We start from the raw sequence: 20792 nt of genomic DNA, 5'->3' as shown, positions 1-20792 counted from the left end.
TAATATCTGCAAGACTGTTTCTTCTATTTTAAATATTACTACTCTGCTACCAGAACAGATATGTTCTGAAAATACTTATTCACACTTTACTGTATTTTGAGAATGTTCTTCAGTACTCAAATTTAGATAAAAATAGAAGGAAAAACAAATTCTTCCTTGACTGTTCCTCATTGTGACTGCACACTTTTAAAGTGCATTATTTCTACTACAACCCATGAAGTCTTACCTGGGACTTCAGTAAACCTATTATGCCAGGATCCTTGGAGTAAAAGGCCTGCTAAGGAACCTGCATGTCCTTGTAACAGAGAGAGCTAGAAATCACTTTGATGTCAGATTCCCCACTCAATCTTTGACATGAGGAATATCACATAAAGAGTTGGGTAGTTAACATATAATTTAATGACTTTACTAATTCTGAGAAAAGGTTAATTAAGGTAATTCAGAGATAATGGGGAACTGTTTTAAACTAAATGACAAGTTTTGTTAAAAACTCTCAAAAGCAAACCCTAACTTTATCAAGTTTTCCTACAAAGAGAATACTTCAGCAAATGTGTGGGTTTGACTGTCTCGTGAGGGTATTTTTCCACAAAATTGTTATACTCTTATGCTGTAAAGAAATGTTTATGTAGAAGAACATTCAATTATAAGTTTAAAAAAAGACCAGGGTTTATACTCCATATGGATACGTGCAAGATCACCTTTTTATTATGTTAATGTAACTCTAACAATAATGGAGAACCTCTGGCTCATTTATAGGTTTACTTGATCAAAAATATGCATTTAAAAACATGAGCTATAGTCTAAACAAAGAAACTGATAATCTGTTTAAAGTATGACCATAAGCAACTTTTGGCATCCACTTTACACAATCACACCCAGACCTGCTACAATTTCTGCAGTATGTTTAGCCAGTGTATACAAGTACTCGTTATTAGGATGTGTCCCTTTGAACAGGAAATTCTTTTCCAGCACCTTTGTTATCAATATCTCTTCCCCAAAATGTATTCAATTACATTACAGTGTCTTCACACGTGATCTTGGCTGACATTGTATTTTAAGCAGGTTAAAAATAAAACCAGCCAAGTCTGTCTACCTTTGATATCAGGGCACATTTTTCCTCTTGGTTTCACCTGTGTTGGTGACATAATTGACCAGAAACTTTTCAAAACAGTCATAACACTGTATAACAAGCTTTATTAGTGACGTCTCGGAAATAAGGCTGGTATGCCCCAGCATACTGCTAGAGGCATCTACTGCCAGAAAACTTGTGAGATTCTGGCTTTATCTTTAGGCATTGTAATTTTTTTATTGCTCTGAATTTCCCTGTGAAAATGACCAAGCATGTCAGCTAAAGCAAAGAACCCTACAGAGACCGTTATCTTTCACAAAAACCATGGCAGGGGGATTGGAACTAAACGATCTTAAGGTCCTTTCCAAGCCTAACTATTCTATGATAAATGCATTGCTCAAAATTAAGATATATAAATAAGTATTATAAAATACAATAATGCAGTTAAACCTGGAACTATATTTTTAACCTTACCCAAAGACCCTCAGGGTCTGCACATCACTGCCAAATTTCCGACAAGAAACATGGTCCTGGGCGATAAGTGAGTGCTTGGGAGGAAACACATGTTCCCCTTACACCCTTCAGGTTACAGGTCTGTGAAACCCTTGAACGGAAAACTTGTGTGCAGCTATGTAGTACTTCTTCACTGCTACAGCTTTTGCATCCCCAAGAGCATTAATACTAATGCTATGTTTGCACTTCAGAGTTTACCAGTGTGAAATAGCTTCCAGCAGCTGCGCTGCCTGGCTCTGCAAGTGTGGAGCCTGGCATAGGCTGTCCTGTGCTTCAGAATCACACCATGCTTGCAGACCATGGGAAGAGGGAGCTCTGAGACTTTTAAACTGACAACATAAAATGGCAGCTGCAACCACCCTTAAGGGGAAGCTTCTTGGCCATTTGGCTGTCAGCAATATTTCATATATATATATATATATATATATATATATATATATATATATGTATACAGTCTGTCAATAGCGAATAGCACAGGTAAGAGATATTTCCTTGCCATAATAATGTTCTTCAGGTACCAAAAAACATTGCAAGAATTGCTCCGTTTTCCTTTGAGATAACACACACTTTTAGATTAACCTGGTTCTGAGTTCTATCAGTAACACAGACTTCTGAACACATAATTCCAGATCCAGAAACCACAAGGTTCAGCTTTGCAAGGTTTTTGGTTTGGGGTTTTACTCACAGCTTTTCTAGAGGCAAAGAGCCAATCTTCTCAAGGTCCTTGTATTTTATCAGGGGCAGAGAGCTGACATTATTCCTTTCCAATTAAAATCTCATCTATATTATTTTCAGTATGTAGTTCTTGTTCATCAAGTTGATGAAAAATAACACACTGAAGAAGCTTGCCAATACATACAAGTATTATACCTTGACATGCAAATACCAGGTATTGACACTCAATACTATCATACTATATATGAAAGGTTATTTCCTCAACTTGAGAGAAATGCAGCAATCACATGAAGGAAAAACATGGCAAGAAAAACTAAGGTTAAAAAACAAATGGTTGTTTTCTAGATATAAATGTGCAAGGGAAAAGAACAGAAATGAATTTTCACATTTTGTACCAGCTCCTGTGCTTTAAACCTGCCTACTCACTTTGTTGGCTGGATCTCCCAAGATGGGATGTGAAGGTCAGCATGTCTCCTAGTACTGATGGGGAGAATTAATTAATTTTTTTCCTTTTCTTATACTGAATACATAGCGATTACAAAGAATCTGCTTTTTGTTTACTTTTTTTTACTGCAGCTTACTTATTTGGTCAGAAACTGTGTTAGTAAAGTGTAGACAGTATAATGATTTTGCTGGAAAAAGTAAGGATTAGTTCAATGTTGTTGCTTGTCTTGTTTAGGGCTAGGAGGTACTATCTGAAATTCTGGAGATACAGAAATAAAACCTGGAGTATTTTGTGTGAGTTTTCGTAACTCTCTTAGTAGTGCTACAAAAAAATTAAAGCTTGCAGAGCTACTCCTGAAAGACATACACACTTTTCCTGGGAAGGTTTAGTTATCTGTCTACTCATGCCTTGTGCTAGTCTTCTGAAGAGCCTTGAAAGGCTCTTTGAAGTGGGAGCAAGATGAGTGCCAATATCCTGAGCTAATCTATATATTAATTCCTCTGAATTCAGACACAAGACTTTGAAAATATGCATAAAAGGCCAAAAGCCAGGAATGGCACTTGTAACTACATTCATTAACAGCAAGAGCATATCCATTCTCTGCCTAATGAGCATTCAAGATGAATAAATCTTACTGAGATCCCTGAGCTTTGATTTAGGAAGCTAGAATGTAAGATACAAATGCATTATAGTTATGTCATCAAAACCAGACCCAGGATAAAATCTTGAGCCTTTGTAATTGCTAGACATCAGTTTTCATTATATGGTACTTAATTTCAGAAACCCTGATTTACTTCCTGATTTCTGAGTAGTTTCTGTTCTAAACAAACAACTGGAAATTCTGAATTGATGAAAAGTGTCACCATATAAATAAAAGTTTAGAATATTTAATTGCTTCTTTAATTCATCCATGGCATACAGTTACTACCGCTCTAGCCCTCTATAAGAAGCTATTTAACTGAATGTATTAATAGTTGAAGAATGGTGCTGGGAGGTTAAGACTAGGAGTTAAGAACATAATGCATGCATTAAAACTACAAAATATTAATTCTCTTTTAAAAATCAGGTTCTGTAGAGGAATTTAATAACCATTATGGCTTACAAAAAATTACAGATGCAAATTTCAAGACCAGACCTGTTAACAGTGCTGCAAATTTTTTCTACTACAAATATGACAGTGTTGCATAGCTTTGACTTTCAATGTTCCATGTTTTGTTACAGCAATATGCATAACATGTTTTGCTTGTTAGATCTACTCTCAGTTTAATTCAGAAGCACATGTTAGATCCAAATGTCTAACAGCTCTGTATAAGGACCAGCATGTTATGATTTAGTTCACAGCTACCCATATTTTCAAAGGAGCAATAGCTACATCAAGACTATGTTTCACCTTGGCTCTCCTGCTCTGGTGCTACACCTCTGCTTATTCTGTTCTTTTTTTTGGTACACTTTTTATTACAAAATTTCTCTAACTTAGCAAGTTTGTGTCTCATGGTTCTATGCTTTCAACATAAGTGTGAATGCATGCACTCTCTTGGTTGTCACAAGCTATTTTCACAATTGTTATGACAAGTTCAGGAGTGTGGAGTCCTGCTTCTTTGCTGAAGCACAAACCCCTCTGTACAGGTCATGCTGGTACCAAGTCCTATGGGTGCTGCCTGCTGGTGAGGCAAGAAAAATTAAAATAAAACATCCTGTCAGCTATGGGAGAGCATAAAATCTCCCTTCATTCCCCTGCTGAGAATAGGGACTGTTGTATGCTACACCAAAAAGTCTGTTAGAATATCAAGGAGCAGAGAATACATGGGGATACTATAGTTAAAGGTCAGAATTAGAAAGGGTGACAATTCACCCTTCAGAATTTCTTTAAGAATATACTTTTCATTGTCTTAAAATTTCTTCCTTTACAGCAGTAATCCTGTGTTAAGACAAACTGAAAGGCCTTGTCCCCTGTCGCTCTATGGACAAAGTCTCTTCTGTGGTTAGAGTAATGGGAGAATCCAGCATAATTTTCAGCAAATGTAAAGAGCTTCAACAAAACCCATCATGTATTTAAATTTGTCATTGGCTTTTACTATTTTTTAATGCAGATTAAATACTGAAATACCTGTTCAGTTCTTGATCCTTACTACTGCTTAACAATTTCACTATCAATTATAAAGCACAGTTTCCCAAGTATTGCCTGAAAAAAGCTCCCAAGTTATTTCTATTGTTTGAGTGACAAAAAAAGAATCTGATGTTATTTAATTCTTACCATGATGCTATCACTGCCATCAAAAAAGGTCTCCTAGTAAATGAGTATTTGCTTATTATTCACTGTGAAGACAGCTTTGTCTGCATCTTTGCATTTTTATGATAAATTCTGTAACATAATTCTATGAGGATGGGACATTTTACAAACATATTCCACATTTCTCTACTTGTCACTTGAATTTCAACTGCAATGGTTGCTATGTAATAGGTGAACAGCACTGTTCCTATAAGGACTTCCTTGTTACATTGGCTGACTCTTGCCCTCTGAAAGCTTCAGCTTTCCAATTCCTTCTTCCTGTAAAAATTAATGAGGTCCTTTCTGTACTGCAACACATTGCAAGTCATTCTTCATTGCAGTGGTCCTTTAAATAGCTTTTCTGTCATAGAAGTTGCTCTAAGGGTGTTAAAGTTGGTATACTGGAAGAAATGCATTCATTCACCCTAATTACAAAAAACATTTCTCTTTATAATGCTGTAAAAACTGTTTGGGTGAATGGCACTCTAAGTTATAATCTAATTTTAGCACATGATTTTTTCCAACCACTTTTTTTCCTGTTCTGTGTTGGGAGTAGTATTGTTCACTGTATAACAGTAATTATATTTAGTGTACATCCTTTCTTTTTATTTTTGTGTAACATTTTGAATAATTCAAAATTTACAGGCTAGCAGTTGTTAAACAGATTATCCTGCATTTCTTGACTAAAAAATGCCTTAAACTAAGCTTCTAATCTTGAGGTTTTCACACATGCCGTTTCACACTGACTTTGCACTAGTAAATTAATTTCTAAGTATAGACACATAATTAAATAATCTGGAAGTCATAGTTGAAGGAATTTTACATAAAAAACTCTGTCTGTCATTATATATGTAAATGCCAATTTAAGTTTTGTTTAGTGAAAGAGTTTTGGATTGATACATTTGCTTTGACTGTTTTAAATGTACTCAGCTACTCAAGTCCAGCGGTTGAAGAGGCGTGCTTTGATTGTAGCTCTATAAAACCTGGTTGAGGTCAAGAAACATTTTAATGAAATACTCTAATTTCAAACAGATTCATTAACAGATTATTTTCAAGAATAGGTCCTGACAATAGCTTATACATGTAGAAAATTAATTTGCTGCGGAGTGAGCTATGTTTTTTTCCCAGTTGGAATTATTTAAATAGGCTCAATCACAGTTAGTATTTAAATGTCTAGTTCTTGCTATATAAAAAATTATACATATAAATTAAAATACAAATTAATGGCTCTTTTTTTCTTACAGTAGTTGATTTTTTTAGTGATTATTTATACAGTCAGAAAGAAATTCCAATCTTAGAATTGATACATTTTCTCAATGGATGTCTGGGGGCTGGGGAGAACCCTTACAGCAATATCCAACACACATCTGAGAAACCTTTTTAAAGTCCTAAACAGCTATTTTTAAAAAACACAGGCATAGACAGTAGGCAGTCTTGATTTCAGTGGCACTCCTAACATGCTTAAGAACAGAAATTTGCATAGCATTTGTAGACATGTGCTTAGGAGATATTTACTGTCAGGCATTGAAGCTGCTGGGGGGTGGGGGGTGTGTTTTGGTCAAAGTATTTGCTTCATATTTCTAAGGAGACAAATAGAAGACAAGGAAATCCAGCCTTCCTCCCCCCGCCTTCAAACAACATGAGAGAACAGTTCAAAAGGGGTGGTATTCTAAGTCATGCAAATAAATGATCAATTCATTACATAAATAGTTTTATAGAATTATGCAAATATTAATAGAGAAAAAGCCAAGTAATTCTTTAGCTTTCAAAAATGGTTTTGTATTTTATTCCTAATACTGGTCTGCACTGTTCAAGCTGTACTTAAAGTACTTTATTCTGCTGTTGAAACTATGTCCCGATTCTCAGTACCTACTGACACAACTATAATTGAAGATATCGATTCTAGCTCTTTCTAGTCATACTACCTGACTTCACATGGTGATCTCAGTAACCCTGCTTCTACAGAAGGACTTTTGGTCCTACTGGGATAGAGTAAACAGAAAGGTCTGTTCCATAAGGAAAGTGGGAGTAAGTTGCAGGGTGGGCTACATAACTGTAAATTCCTTGACTTGCTAGAGAAGGTGAGCCAACAGTTCCCAGTATTTGACTTTGGTGGTTTAAACAGTTATCAGGGCAGTCCAAGTTAGGTAAAATATACTTTCTGTTATGTTAAAAATCAAACCCCAACAAATTAGTCTTGCTCAAACCACTCAACTGAACTTGCTCAATAAATCTGCACAATTGAACTCATTTTTCCTAATATAAAGAAAAAAAAAAAAGCCAGCATACAGCAGGGAAGTGAAAAAAGAAACTAATACTAGGACCCCCTTAAAAACTGTATACACGTAATAAATTTAGGGCAATGAGCAGATCTGATAATGAAGAAAACACAGACTATTCTACACAGACAAGGCCTATTCTTGCAGGAGTGTGGGAGGCAGGAGAACAATGGATGGGATCTAGGGAGATGACAGAGCTCCATAGGATGCTGGTAGCATGGAGTCAACATTCTAAACCAGGGAAACACATAGCTGGCATAACCATACACACATATATGCAGATCCAACCCCTAAAAGAATTTTGAAGGTTGGGGACAAGGATATCGTCATGCCTAGTATCTATAATAGTGTCCTAAATACACAGCAAAAGGTGAATTGATACAAATTTTATTATGAATATCCAACTATCTGTCATGGTTTAAGCCCAGCCGGTAACTTAGTACCACGCAGCCACCCTCTCACTCCCCCCACCCTGCTTCCAGAGGGATGGGGAGGAGAATCGAAAGAATGCAACTCCCACGGGTTGAGATAAGAACAGTCCAGTAACTAAGGTGTAACACAAATCACTGCTGCTACCACCAATAATAACAATACAACCCCTCACCATCGACTGATACCCAGCTGGACCCCGCAGTGAACTCGCCCTTCTGGGTAACTGCCCCCAGGTTTATATAGTGGGCATGATGTGCTGAGGTATGGAATACCTCTTTGGTCAGTTTGGGTCAGGTGTCCTGTCTCTGCTTCCTCCCAGCTCCCCCTCCTCCCTGGCAGACCATGAGACTCAGAAAGTCCTTGGTCAGAGTAAACATTACTGAGCACCAACTAAAAACATCGGTGTTATCAGCACTGTTGCAAGGCTGAAAGTCAAAACCACAGCACTGCACCAGCTACTAAGAAGGAGAAAAATGACTGCTGCTGCTGAACCCAGGACACTATCATAGGCTGGCTTTGCATTACTCAGTACCATAAACCAGTAGATGGAGATATCTAGAGCAAAACAGCTGATGCTATATATCAGCACATAACCTTTATGCATTTTGAGAGGGTTACTTCCTGTCAGGCCCCATGGGCTGAATACCCATTAGCTGCTGGAGCATATCAGATACTCCTGGAAACTAGCATTTGCTTTTGTTTCATTTGTAATGATTTGAATTTCCATTTTCTAAGGCTCCTCCCTGATGTAAGATAAACTGCAACAAGAATAGCCAGTTACTTCAAAAGGCCACACAACACCAAAGATATTAGCATAAGCACATCTTTTAGATAATGAGTTGTTAAATAAAGCTACCTTTGACTCATGTGCTTTTCTACTGTGGACATTGTTATTACCAGTGAGCACTCATCAGGTCAGAAGGAGCAATCAAGTACAATTGCTGCTTTAATTATCCCAATTCATGAATCCCCAAGAAAAATTAGAAATTCCCAGATGCCCTGCTGAACTCAGGATTAAGATGATTCCTGGCACTTTCCCTTTCTCTAGTGGGCACAGACAACATACATGTGCCTGAGCCACAAAGCCATGCACAGTTGGGAATACCTCATCTTTGTTACCTTAAAGGTGGTAGACCTCTCACAGAATTAAGTCTTCACTGCTTCTGAATATTTTTATTGTTGTTCAACAATGAGACAGAATTTGTAGAACCTGTGCATTCCTGCTACGCTACCTAGAAAATAACAAAAACCCTTCAAACTTTAATGGAAAAATCTGAACAACAACAGGTTAACCACTCTGTGTGTATACAGCAACATATTCATGGAAAAGAAGTTTTAGCACTATACATTAGAAATTATTATGCTCGATGAACTTGTATTGCAAGATCAGGGAAAAACGCTTGAGCGGCTTAGGTGACTCATATTTTTTTCTACATTACTCAATTTCAAGAACAAGAAAAAGTTCATGAAAAAGGGGAACAAGCGTTAAGAGTGCATAATCTACTTTGAAGGAAAAATTGATAGAAAAATAGAAATTATTTCCACATTTGACCAATCTTACTTTATGCAGCAGATATTTTGTGCTAATGAACTTCTTACCTTCAGAAGACTTCCTTTACGTCTTTCTTCTGTTTTGCTTCTTTATGGGGAGTGGGAGTCCAAGGCTGATCCTTTCTAGTTGAGGTCTGCCAAAGGAGGTTTCAATAACCTCAATTTTGCTGACTGAGCAGTTGCACTTACAAGTACATGCTGGTTTGCTGTCCCACTTGTTCAGTTTGTGTCAGTCTTCAGAAAAAGGCCCTTCTTTGTCATCCAAGGCAAAGCATACTTTGATATGTTTTAGCTACTAGAACAAATCATTATGTGGAATCAAAGAAAATACCAGCAGTTTTGCAGTCACAGGGCCATTGCATCCCTAACAAATGAGGGAAGTTCATGACACCACTATGAAGTGATTAAAGATTTTACTGCAGACTACTGAGAAGATAAATGTCACATCCCAATTGCTTTATAATACAGACTTTATGATGCAGCCATTTCAACATTTAGGCCTCTCAAGTTCTTGCTTGAATTATATATGTTAGTGAATAACACTGCTTTTCGTTTGCAATGAGTAAAGTATTTTCACTTGACAAGTGATCTGATACACAAATTTGACTGGGTTTTTTTTTGTCCTGAAAAAATTGAGGATATAACCATGGCATCACACATGGCTCAGGATCAAAATACTGTTGCATTGTAAATTTTTCTTGAACTCTCACTCGATCAGATACAAATAAACCCCCCAACACTAGAACTGCTATAACAGAGCAGCAATAGTCTAGAGGCCTGCCTTTACAATCCTTTGTTACATTTATGTAAGTTTTAGCTACCTGCTTATTAGTATTGTCTAGTAGAATGAGATATATCAATATGAAAAAATGATTAATTTAATTTCAAAAACCTCTTAAAAAGAAGTAAACTGAGTCATCTTGTCACTCTGTTAAATACAAATGGTGTCTATATGGGAATTTAGGGATCTAATTAGTTAGTCACAGCTGAAGATGGGTTAGATAAATAAACCTTGCCTTTAATGACCTGCAGAGCACAGCTTCACTTTCAGAGTGAATGGCTGACTCCTTTGCTTGCTACCTTACCACAGAATGAGAAGGTCAGACAAGTTTCTTGTGAGCCCATGAAATACTGCTAATAGCATTTCTTTGTTCAAAGCCCATGCATGCTCATTTCCTTTAGTACAGGCAGACAGCGGTAATCAACGTGGTGTCAGAGCCATGCTGAGTTACTCCCAGAGCAGAACACAAGTGAAAAAGTAGCTTCCCTCCCTGTCACACCAGTGACTGTTAGCCTGAATATTGTTCCAGTGTCCATTGGTTTGCTCTTGATTGGTAGCAGCAAAAAGGACAAATGTCTCAATACTCTTTTCTATAGAGCCACTACTGACTAAAGAGGCGCTGTTTCTACATTAACACATTTCATAATTTTCACAAGAAACATTTTGAGCTCTAAAACAAAATGAAATTAATATTGGCAGAATTTCAAAATAGGTAAAAGTGCACACCAACATCCATGCTACAAAGATGAGGTAAACATTAACGTCTTCATGAAGACAGGCAGTAAAGACTATCAAGGTTAAACATAACTCTTTCTATTAAGTTGGCTGCCTTTTCATATACTACCTGAGCAAGCCCAGCTGTTCATACCAATTGCTTAGTTTGTTTAAACAAGGTAGATAGGCAGAGATCAGATCCAAAGCTGATGCACCAACCCAGCTGAACTCAGCACATCTGAGCCCATTTACATGTGCTGGGGAGCCAATCCTGACACCTACAAAACTGCTTATGCCAGTCAACATCCAAAACTATTGGTTACATTCCAAAATATCCTTTGGATCATCTTGGGTTATCAGAGAATTTCAGAAACTATATTATTATAGCTCTCCTTAAAATAAAGCGCAGATTTAGATTACAACACAGTTTCAATTCTAACTAATATTTACATGCATTGATAACAACCAGAAAATATTGATTTTTAATTGTTAAGGGGTTTGCCCCTGTAGCCTAGCCATTATTTCAGCTGCTTCTGAATGAAGACAATAATTACTTAATAGAACACCATATGCAAACTACTGTAGATGTAGATTTCACATCACAAAGCTTGGCATAAAAATACAATTGTGAGGTATGTTTCTATGAATGAAATGGCTGGAACAAGAAATGTAGTTGAATCAGGGTATTACAATGAGGAAGAAAAGAAAAAAGTTCATCAAGCAGCTCTCTAGCTCACATTACAATTTCAGTTCTACCTAACACTGAGGGCTCTGCAAGGAAATTCAGAGCATGTAATCTGGTTTCAATCTGTAACAGTAAAAACAAGCAACAAAACCCACAAAATAAATCAGGAAGAACCCACCTTAGATGGGTTCTTTACAAGCCCTGGGCCTGAGAAAAGCTTGCATCCAGCCCGCCCTGTTCTTATATGGCCTGTAAAAGTTTCCCACTAACACCTGGACCTTCAGTTGCCCCAGCAGAGCAGTGCTGGGAAAATTACACAGGTGTTTTGTCTGTGTCATTTTCAGTACCTATAAAACTAAGCAAAAATAATTTTAAAATGGAAGGAAAATGCAGAAGGATTGTGTTAGTATCTTCTGGATAAAGACCTTGAAAGAGATGTGTCTCTTTCAAGAGTGCAAAACTGCGCAAAAGCTAAGCGTAAAACTCATACCATTACAACATCGTCTTGTTAACAACTGTCCCAGTGTATTTCTCACCTGCATTTGTCCCAGCTGACTACACCTGGATTTTTAGCAGTAAGCAGGTCATGCAAGAAATAAATTTAAAATCTGAATATCACATTTCTGCAGCAGACTTCAAACTCTAGAACAGGACAAACCATCAAAAGTGGTTTGACAATGTGCAGCAACTGAGCAAGTATATCTCCATGCAAGAGCATCAGAGTCAGGAATAACACAGTGTGTCCAAATGGAAGACGAAATCATCTGAAGAGCCTCCTTGTCACCATCTCTAAGAAGTGAGAAAGGCAGTGGAGTAGGAGGAATGGCAGAATCAAACACTGTGTGCTTCTAAATGACAGCGGGGAGCCAGCACCTACCTGACAAACTACTCTGCGTGTTACCTTTGCGTTACAAACTTTCTGCGGCTTCTAAACAGTTTTTGCAGGAAAGCTTCAGCTTAGCACTGCGTGCACCGGAATCTACCGGAATTTGGCTAATTGAACTTCACAGGTTGCAGTGTTTTTCATTCTAGATAAAGCTACCAACACAGGGAGAGAAATTAAATACATCTAAGGTCACCTAGGAAGTCAGCAGGGTATTTGGCTTCCAAAGCAGCAAAATTCAGCCGAGTGTGACACATTTAAGTTCACAAATATTTATGACCCATTGCATTAAGTGGATTCTTAAGTGTTTGGCTGAATGAGAATGGATTAAAACACATTTTAAGCATCTCTTTGAATTCAGGCTGAGATATTCTGACTTTACATCTCTTGGTTCAAAGGCAAATATTTATAGTAGGACAATGGTGAATGGAATTTTTTCCCTACTGATTTTTTTTCCCTTAATTCTCACAAATGTATTTTAATTTTTTTCTTATCTCTGTAAATATTTACTTTGCTCACTCTCTTTTCATTGTTACTTATTTTATTTACCCACAAATAATAAGTAACAAGGGCTTATTAATGCACTAAACATCGTACTGTTGGATCATTTTTTAACAGGAAAGAAGTATCAACCTTCATGAACTTTGGGTAATCTAGAACTTCTGCTTACATAGCTTTTCAGCCTATCCAGTTTTAGGGAAAATCATCATTATGGAACAATACTGTTGCTTAAGAAAATATGAAATTACAGATTAGCTCATTGGTCTGCAGATATATGAACTGTCATTAAGGCCATAATTCTGAGTCCACAACAATCTTTTCTTCCGCATGCAGCACAGGAAGGACACTGAACCGCAAAATAACTTTCTTATTTTTGAAGGGTAACTGAATTACATCCACACCAGAACATCAAGAGTACCTTCCTCCCTTTTTGTGTGGAGAGCTTCCTAGTTGTAGGTGTGCTGAATTTATACTAAAGGTAGTATGAAAGCTCCATGAGGTTGTAGATTTCTATTCAAGACTAGGCCTCATCAGAAGCAGTGTGTTAGAGCACAGGAGGTAAACACATATGGTGTTTGTAATCCACTGCAGATAAACCCAGCTGTTGCAGGAAAAGCCTCCTGAAAAAGATCTCATCAATGATCACCACTGGATTTACCAGGCTCTTGTAATCCCACAAGCTCCCGACTGCAACCTGTGTTCTTTTTGGCAGTTTTCATTAATTCCACAACGGTGGGATTTTTTTTAGAAAACAGATTATTATCCCATTCTTCCTTTCTGACATCAGACAAGAAATCCTGTTATTATCTAGGAAAGAATCCTCCATTCCTGGCTTTGCAGATTGAATTTTGCGGCGATGTTTGGCAACAGCATGCCAAGGCATAATAAATTGTTATCTCTGTGGATCAGAAAGTCTGAGAAATGTATAAGTAACTGGGTTTTCTGTTTGAAACACTGTATTTGAAGACTTTAAAATTCAAGAGAGCATCATCTCTAAGTTTCTGAGCATCAGCTATTTTACATGTTTATTCCATTTTTAATAGATAATGGGTTCAAAGAAGTGCCATGTCAATTTTCACCACAGATCTAGAAAGAACATTCATGTGTCCTTAATGGGCACTGTATCTCAGACTGACTCTTTGAAAATAGTACAACCTGTTTTCATGAAGATTCTCATTTGTATTTCCCTGGAACTTCCTCTCTTTCTACTAACTTTTTCAAGCGGAAAGATGGAATGAATAAACATCGCTGTAAAATGAAAGAGGCATAATGAGAGTGAACTTTGTTTCTTATATCATCACGTACCTTTTATAAAAACCCTAGCTGACAATTATATGTCCTGTTTTTTGACTGTGGCTGTAAATTAAAGGAGAAAAAAAAGGTTAAGCAACTGGATTCCGTTATGTCTACCAAAGAGTCAACAGCTATTCCTCAGTATATTTCTGGAACACATTAAATTAGAAATCAGATGGAAATCATATATTTAACAAAATATTTCCATTTAATCGCATGAACAAAACTTGTAAATAACAGAGTTCAAAGCTTTGGAGCAGATGGTCTTTCTGGTTTAATTCTTTATCTGATCTGCTGTATGTCAGTAAATCTCTGAGTTTCATTTGCTTTATTCAAATCCCTTGCCTATTCAGGACACACTGTATCAAAGCATTCTGCTGTGGAATTTCAGTTGGTTTATATATGTTCCTAAACTAAAATCAAACATATGTATATTCTGTACACACAAAGAACAACACAAAAACACAACACTGAAAAAATATTCTTCCTTGGTGACCTATTTACATTCTTTGTATACATGTTATGTTTATATACAGAGAGAGGATGTGGGCACATAAGGAATAGGTCAGAATTCAAAAAGTGCTTATTAGAAATTCAAAAGCAAAACCAGTTCTAACTACTTAAAAAAATCTTTCTCCGTGTCAATTTTAATCCATCATTTAATGAATATATTTTACCAAAATAGGATTAAATTGGTTTAACTTCATTGCTACTAATCACTTGCACTAACGTCAAGGTTCAACGCGTTGTACATAGTAGCTGTGCCAAGTTCAATTTGGCTGACAGTTTAGATTTAATAAAATTGTTTTTTACAGGATTTAGCTCTACACTACCTTGTAATGTGAATGACACAGCCTCTTTCTGAAAACCTTATGGAGTCATAATGCTGGCTCAAAAAAAGCATAGGTCTTCTTGGTATCTTCCTATTGTGCTGTAAAACCGTGCAGTGATATGCACATCTCCTAATATTTAGTCACTTGGAGGCTTAAGTTCAAATGCATCTTTCCTGTCTCATTTGAACAATTCATTCAAGAATTAAATCATATCACCCTAGTGCTCACTGATAATATGCATGTTCCTCTATATAGCCTGACATTTAAAAAACATATCCTCTTAAGTTAGGTACCTGAAACCCACAGATAGACTTATTTGATACATGCATTACCTGTAGTGGTCTTTGGATTAGGTCAGTGGAATTTGGACAGGAAAGGGAAGAAGTAGGAATTGCAAGACAGCGATCTCCAGCTTAACACTCGTTCATTGAAAAAGCATTTCTGTTGCTGACAACAAATTGTTTTCTTTTATAGTTTGTCTTTCCTTAAGAAACAGTCATTTTGTTACCACAATCCATCATAAACCAGCCTATTTGTTTGATTACATCCAAATATTTTTAGTGTTTACTGTGGAATTACATGAACTGTGATAACAGCCTTGAAAGAAGAGAGAAAATCTGGGTTACGTGTGAGCACTGATGGACAGCAATCTCAGCCATGGAGGAAAAATAGTTTTGTCCTACTTTCTAAGCAGATGAGAATTAGAGAGAGAATGAGCAACTTCTAATTTTAGGGCAATATTTTCACCCAGGGAGAACCCAGAAAAACACATTAACCTTTGGCACATGGAGGATGTGTCCATGGAGGCAAAGACAATCCTGTGCAACTCTTGACACTTTACAAAAATAAAACAGTTACCATTGTTCATACACTAATTAAAATAAGAAGAAAACTATAGGATTTAAAGAACACTGTAGGAAGCACAGTTATGTCTCACTGGCTCTGAGACTATATCAGCTGCCCAGATACTTGCTCAGATTTCAGTGCACGGAGGTACATGGACCTGTAGCCATTCAATCATTCACTTTGCAGCCCATCTTCCTGTCTAGCTACCTATCACGGACACACATACAGCAAGCATACTTGCAATTTCTCCCCCCCACCATGAGGAATGAAAGGGAAAATGAAATACAGAAGTTATGTTGAACATTTATTTTTGCAAGCATATATTATTAATCTAGAAGAAAAACAGTTTAAGGTCATTGTAGATAATAAACTGCTATAGTGACAGGGCAAGGAAGCTCAGTGGGTTTACAACCACACAATGTCCATGTACTTTAATAAAAGCCCCTTGTGCTGTTTTTGTAAACTCAGCCAAGGACCTACTTGTTGCTTAAGCAAAACTCTCTCATGCTTCAGTGTACAAAAAAAAAAATTAGCAAATTATGCTAAGAGCAAATGAAGGTGAAAACATTGCTTTGGAAAATACCTCCAGCCGCTATGTGTCTATGAGCTAGTGATTTGAAAAAACACTACTTCCAGTTTCCTTGGGAAGTCAGTAGGTTTTTCTATTTCCTACTTTTCTGTGCACTGTTAACAAGCTTGAATCAGCTGAGACGAACTACATTGGAAACATCAGGAAACTAAGAAAACAGCCCATTGTGAGTCTTTAAAATAACCTGTAGCTATTTAATGCTGAACACAAACGACTGTGAGAACTTGGTGCACTAAGGGACTTTGATAAACAGAATTCCTATTTTCCTTGCGCTTAGGGAAATCATTGCAGTGTTTAGATTGTTATAAGTCAGGCACTTATCCAAAATGACTGCCACCTTGGAAGTTATTGCCAGTCTTAGCTATGAATGTCATTGGTTTCTTGGGTCACATCAAATCCTCCCCATACTGTTACAAATGGATCATATATTTCCTGAAGATGCATAGAATGTGCAATATTTGATTTAAAAATCTGGATATAGCTTGCAACAGATAGTTTAACTGTAACATAAGATACAAATTCAGGTTACCTCTGACAAAATATATGGATTTTGACTTCCCTTGAAGCAGCATCAGAGAAGGGAGCAGAAACTGGATTGGTGATGGCATTGAGAGGGGAAGACGGAAAGTAGTAAGGACTGTAAGGATTTGATGTATGCATTTTTTCCACCCTATGGATGCTAGTAGTTCTTTGACCGAGGAGTTCATTTTATCTTTACACTAACCAGAGCCAGGAGAGCTGACCACGCTGTGTGTGTGGCAGTTAGCAGTGTCTGACATTTCTGTAAAAGGCGTGAAGCTGATGAGAAGCGCCCTGAGCTACAGGCATGATGACCTGTGCACGGTGGGCAGGTGAGGGCTGAGTGATGCTCTCCTGCCATAACAGCCACCTCTTCCTACCTGATGCGTCCAACTTTCTCCTTGTTTTTCCACAGATGCATCAGCACCTCCCGAGCTCTCCCAGTTTGTTCACACCTGAGGAGAGGACGGTCGCTGCTTGGGGGTTAAACAGACCTTAACTTCAAGCAGAACCGTGCCCCTCGGCGACCACAGGTGGGCCACGGCCGGGCCACCGCGCACGTCCCGGGGGAGGGAGGGGGGGTACCCATGAGCGCCTCTCCTGCCGCGGGCACCGGGGGACGGGAGGGATGTCCCGGCCCCAGCCCGGTACCGGCTCCTGGGGGCCGGAGGCAGAGCAGCCGCTGGCTGCCCGGTGGCCCCGCGAGGACCGGGAGCCCCCTCGCAGAGCGCTGGGGCCGCTGCGGGCAGAGGTGGCACCCACCCGTAAGGGCGAGTGGAAGTGTAGGAGAGACACCAGGTCCTGGAGCGGATCGCCTGCGGTCTCGCTCCAAATGCATGTTACCTGGGTTTAATTAGGATTGCACAGCATTCCCTGTCTGGGTACTGCACAGGATAGACTCCGTAGGTATGCACAGTCTATAGGCGCACATGCATGGTACCGCATCCTCTACGTTCCCAGCTAGACTTCATTCATATGTATGCCGCGATTAAATATTTGATCAAAGGTTGAATGCTGAGGCAGATCTGTTATATTTTTAATGTACGACCCTTAAAATAGACTGTTTTGTGAAAGCAAGTGTCTAAAGAATCCCGGTGCTGCCTCCCCCCAGCCGCGCAGCCTCCCCCCCAAATAATAATAACGCTGCAGATTGTAGAAGGATTTGAGTCTGCAGCCAGAGAGAAAGGGATTAGGGCGAGAGCAGTGGAAGTTAAATTGTGCTGCATATAAAAAATGGGCGGATTGGTCTCTAGATGAGAGCTTGGTACCACCTTCCTTTCTAAAATAAAATCTCTCTGGCATGAAGTCACAGCCTATTTCACATCCGGTTTACCCTGGGACGTATTACTACTGTCTTGGTAAAGAGAAAGCTTTTGTTGTACCGCGGCGGTCGGAATATTGGGAACAGAAATTCGGGTGCTGCGCCCGGAGGAGCGGAGCGCCGGCGATGGCCGAGGCGGAGTGAGCGGCGGAGCGGGAGCCGCGCAGCCTCCGCGCGGGCGGGCAGAGCCGGGCAGCTGCGCCGCGGACCCGCGCCTGAGGGGCTCCGGTAAGGGCGGCCGCTGGCTCGCACCCCGCGCACGCAGCCCGGCACGCAGGCGGACGCGCAGACACACACCCGCACCCCTCCGGGCGCTCCCGGCTGCGGGCACCGCGTCCAGGCGCGCAGGCAGCTCCTCTCCCCTCTCCGCAGGTACCGCCGGGTCGGTGGGATTTTTATTCCCTATCCCTCCAGCCTGAAAATCCGCAGCGATCGATGGGCATTGTAATTGGTCTTATTTATTTTTTAGCGTGGACTGATTTACACCGGTCGCTTGGGAAAGGTTTTTTTTGGGTTTGGGGCTCTTTTTTTTTTTCCCCCCTTTTTCCCCCTCCGCGGGAGGCGGTGGGAGGGGTGGCTTTCTCGGGGTGAGGGGGAAATACAAAGTTGAAATGCCGGGAGGAAAACAAGTCTCGATTTGCGCCTCAGAGATGGGCAAACCTCCCACCGGGACTCAAAACTGCATCAAAATGTTCCCTTCTTCCCCCGGTTTTTGTTTTTAATTTTTTCCCCTTTTTAATTTTTTATTTTTTTTTTCTTTTCCCTCTTTCTTTTTTTTTTTTTTCTTTCTCCTTTTTCCAGCGGGCGCTGCTGACATTCTCCCAAAACGTGGATCTTTCTCCCATTTTGAATGGGAACACCCGAGCTGGTTCCCCGGCGGTGCGGGTAGTTGGAGGCCAGGGGCTGGGGGGGTCCAACGCTCCTTTAAAGTCTTTGCTAACATTTGTTTTTTCTAGCTGCAAGAAACTTTCCTTCTCCAGGATTTATAGCGCCTGTATGGGTTTATTGAAGCGGGGGGTGGTGAAGGGAGGGGGGCAAGCGTGGAGCTCAACAGATCAAGATAGTTGGGAATAATTCACTTTCCGTTCTTTATCCCGAGGAGCCTTTTGCAAAGGCAGAAGTTGGCAGGACTGGGAGAAGGCGATTTTTGAAGCTACAGATGTTGCCTTTCCCTTTGTAAGGGGGCTGGTTACAGGGCAAGTTAAGATGCAGTCTCGTCCGTGAAGATCTTTATCCATGCTTCCCAGTCACAGCCAGGTCTTTGCTACCCAGTGAGATTAGCTCAGCCCCACTCCATGCTTATCTGCCGATCATTTGGCTATAAACGCATTAATTATATCTCATTGCTTACATGCCGCTTTGTAATGATATTTTATTGATTTAAATTGTCCCTGAGAGTGTGCAGTGAATTAAAGGTACAACAACATTTGCACGTACAGTGCTTTGCTTTCTCAGGCATTTAAAAAAAAAACAATTCACTACCGGGGGAGGAAAAACAGGCTTCCTATTTTGTTGCCCTTTTTAATGTAATGAATGCTAAAAATCATCTGGATTCCATCACACAGATAAGTAAAGGGACCTGCAGCATCTCCCAGGCAATCAGCTCAATCTGGAACACCGGTTCCACAAATACCAGTTAACTTTGTATTTTATGGTTTATTAGAAAGCAAAAGAAACACGAGTTGTGTTACTTTTTACTCAAAGGTAAATGAGAGTAACTCAGAGAAGTCTGGAGGAAGGACTGGAAGGGATGAGAAGGCTGCTAATGCAAAACCATTTCCTAGCAGCAGAGACTGGTAGAGAGGTAGGAGATGTGTGTAGGTTGTCAGCACATGGTTTGATTATGAATCGTGCCCTTTAGCCCAACAAAAATATTAGCGTGTGTATGTAGCAGAAGATCACAGAGTCAGAATCTGATCATTTTACTCCTGCTCTTATGCCACTATTTCAGGGAACGGTAGTAATATCTGTAAGAAGTTGCTTCCACCACATCAAAGCAAAGCAGCGGCTGTGAGGGAAGCACCGCTCTCTCCCCAGTCACACTACCACACACTGACACCTTCCAAGAGTCTGGAAGTACTCAGGCTGGTTCAAGCCAAACAAAAACCAGTTACACTTGGTTATCTGGAAATGTTATGGAGGCTCCTCGTCACATTTTCAACATAGGAAGGAACTAACTAAGAACTGGTACAGAGTTTGGGGACAACAGCTTTAACTCACAGCTGGTTTTGTTTAAATTCAAGAATAATGCAAACAGGAATACGCCCTTACCGCAAAATAAATCCCACCCTAAGCCCCTGTGTAAAAGTAAAAGGTAAATGGGAACAGCAAAGGCCATGCTCCCTTATTCTGGATGACAGGAGCTGCAGTATTGTGAGGTCATTGCCTGACATCAAATTATTCTGCAAAAGTTTCCTAAATTGGACATTTTTTCACAGTACCTGTTTGTTGATGCTTATTTTCCTTCTAGTTTCAGAGCCCATCATGAAGAGATTCCTGGTGCTTTGTGACTGCCTCTGGGCCTGGAGCCTCCTCCTGAATGCACTGACTGAAAGAAGGTGGGGAGATATCTTTTAATGCACTAACATATTTTT

At 39.4% G+C, this 20792-nt stretch overlaps 1 protein-coding gene and 1 long non-coding RNA gene across 5 annotated transcripts in view; one reads left to right on the top strand and one right to left on the bottom strand.

Annotated features, from left to right (window-relative positions):
* Nucleotides 1–9335, bottom strand: part of LOC134156847 (uncharacterized) — a 43511-nt gene extending 34176 nt beyond the window's left edge. Inside the window, exon 1 of the long non-coding RNA XR_009962096.1 lies at nucleotides 9282–9335. This is a non-coding gene — a long non-coding RNA (uncharacterized LOC134156847). The remainder of the gene's footprint in view (nucleotides 1–9281) is intronic.
* An 8700-nt stretch (nucleotides 9336–18035) lies between these two features.
* The window catches only part of GABRA1 (gamma-aminobutyric acid type A receptor subunit alpha1), a 42903-nt gene continuing 40146 nt past the window's right edge, over nucleotides 18036–20792 (top strand). The window contains exons 1-2 of one of the 4 annotated variants that reach the window (XM_062605325.1): nucleotides 18036–18235; nucleotides 20675–20756. In XM_062605325.1, the coding sequence (XP_062461309.1) occupies nucleotides 18178–18235; nucleotides 20675–20756 (140 nt within the window). In that variant the 5' untranslated portion in view covers nucleotides 18036–18177. The other 3 variants (XM_062605326.1, XM_062605328.1, XM_062605327.1) reach the window with 3 other exon arrangements.

This window comes from Pezoporus occidentalis, unplaced genomic scaffold (assembly GCF_034315485.1).
Source record: "Pezoporus occidentalis ecotype Australia unplaced genomic scaffold, CSIRO_AGI_Poc_V1 ctg91, whole genome shotgun sequence".
In the NCBI taxonomy this organism is placed as follows: domain Eukaryota; kingdom Metazoa; phylum Chordata; class Aves; order Psittaciformes; family Psittacidae; genus Pezoporus; species Pezoporus occidentalis.
Note: the sequence above shows the minus strand (reverse complement) of the source record. Positions and strands in the feature narration are given on the sequence as shown.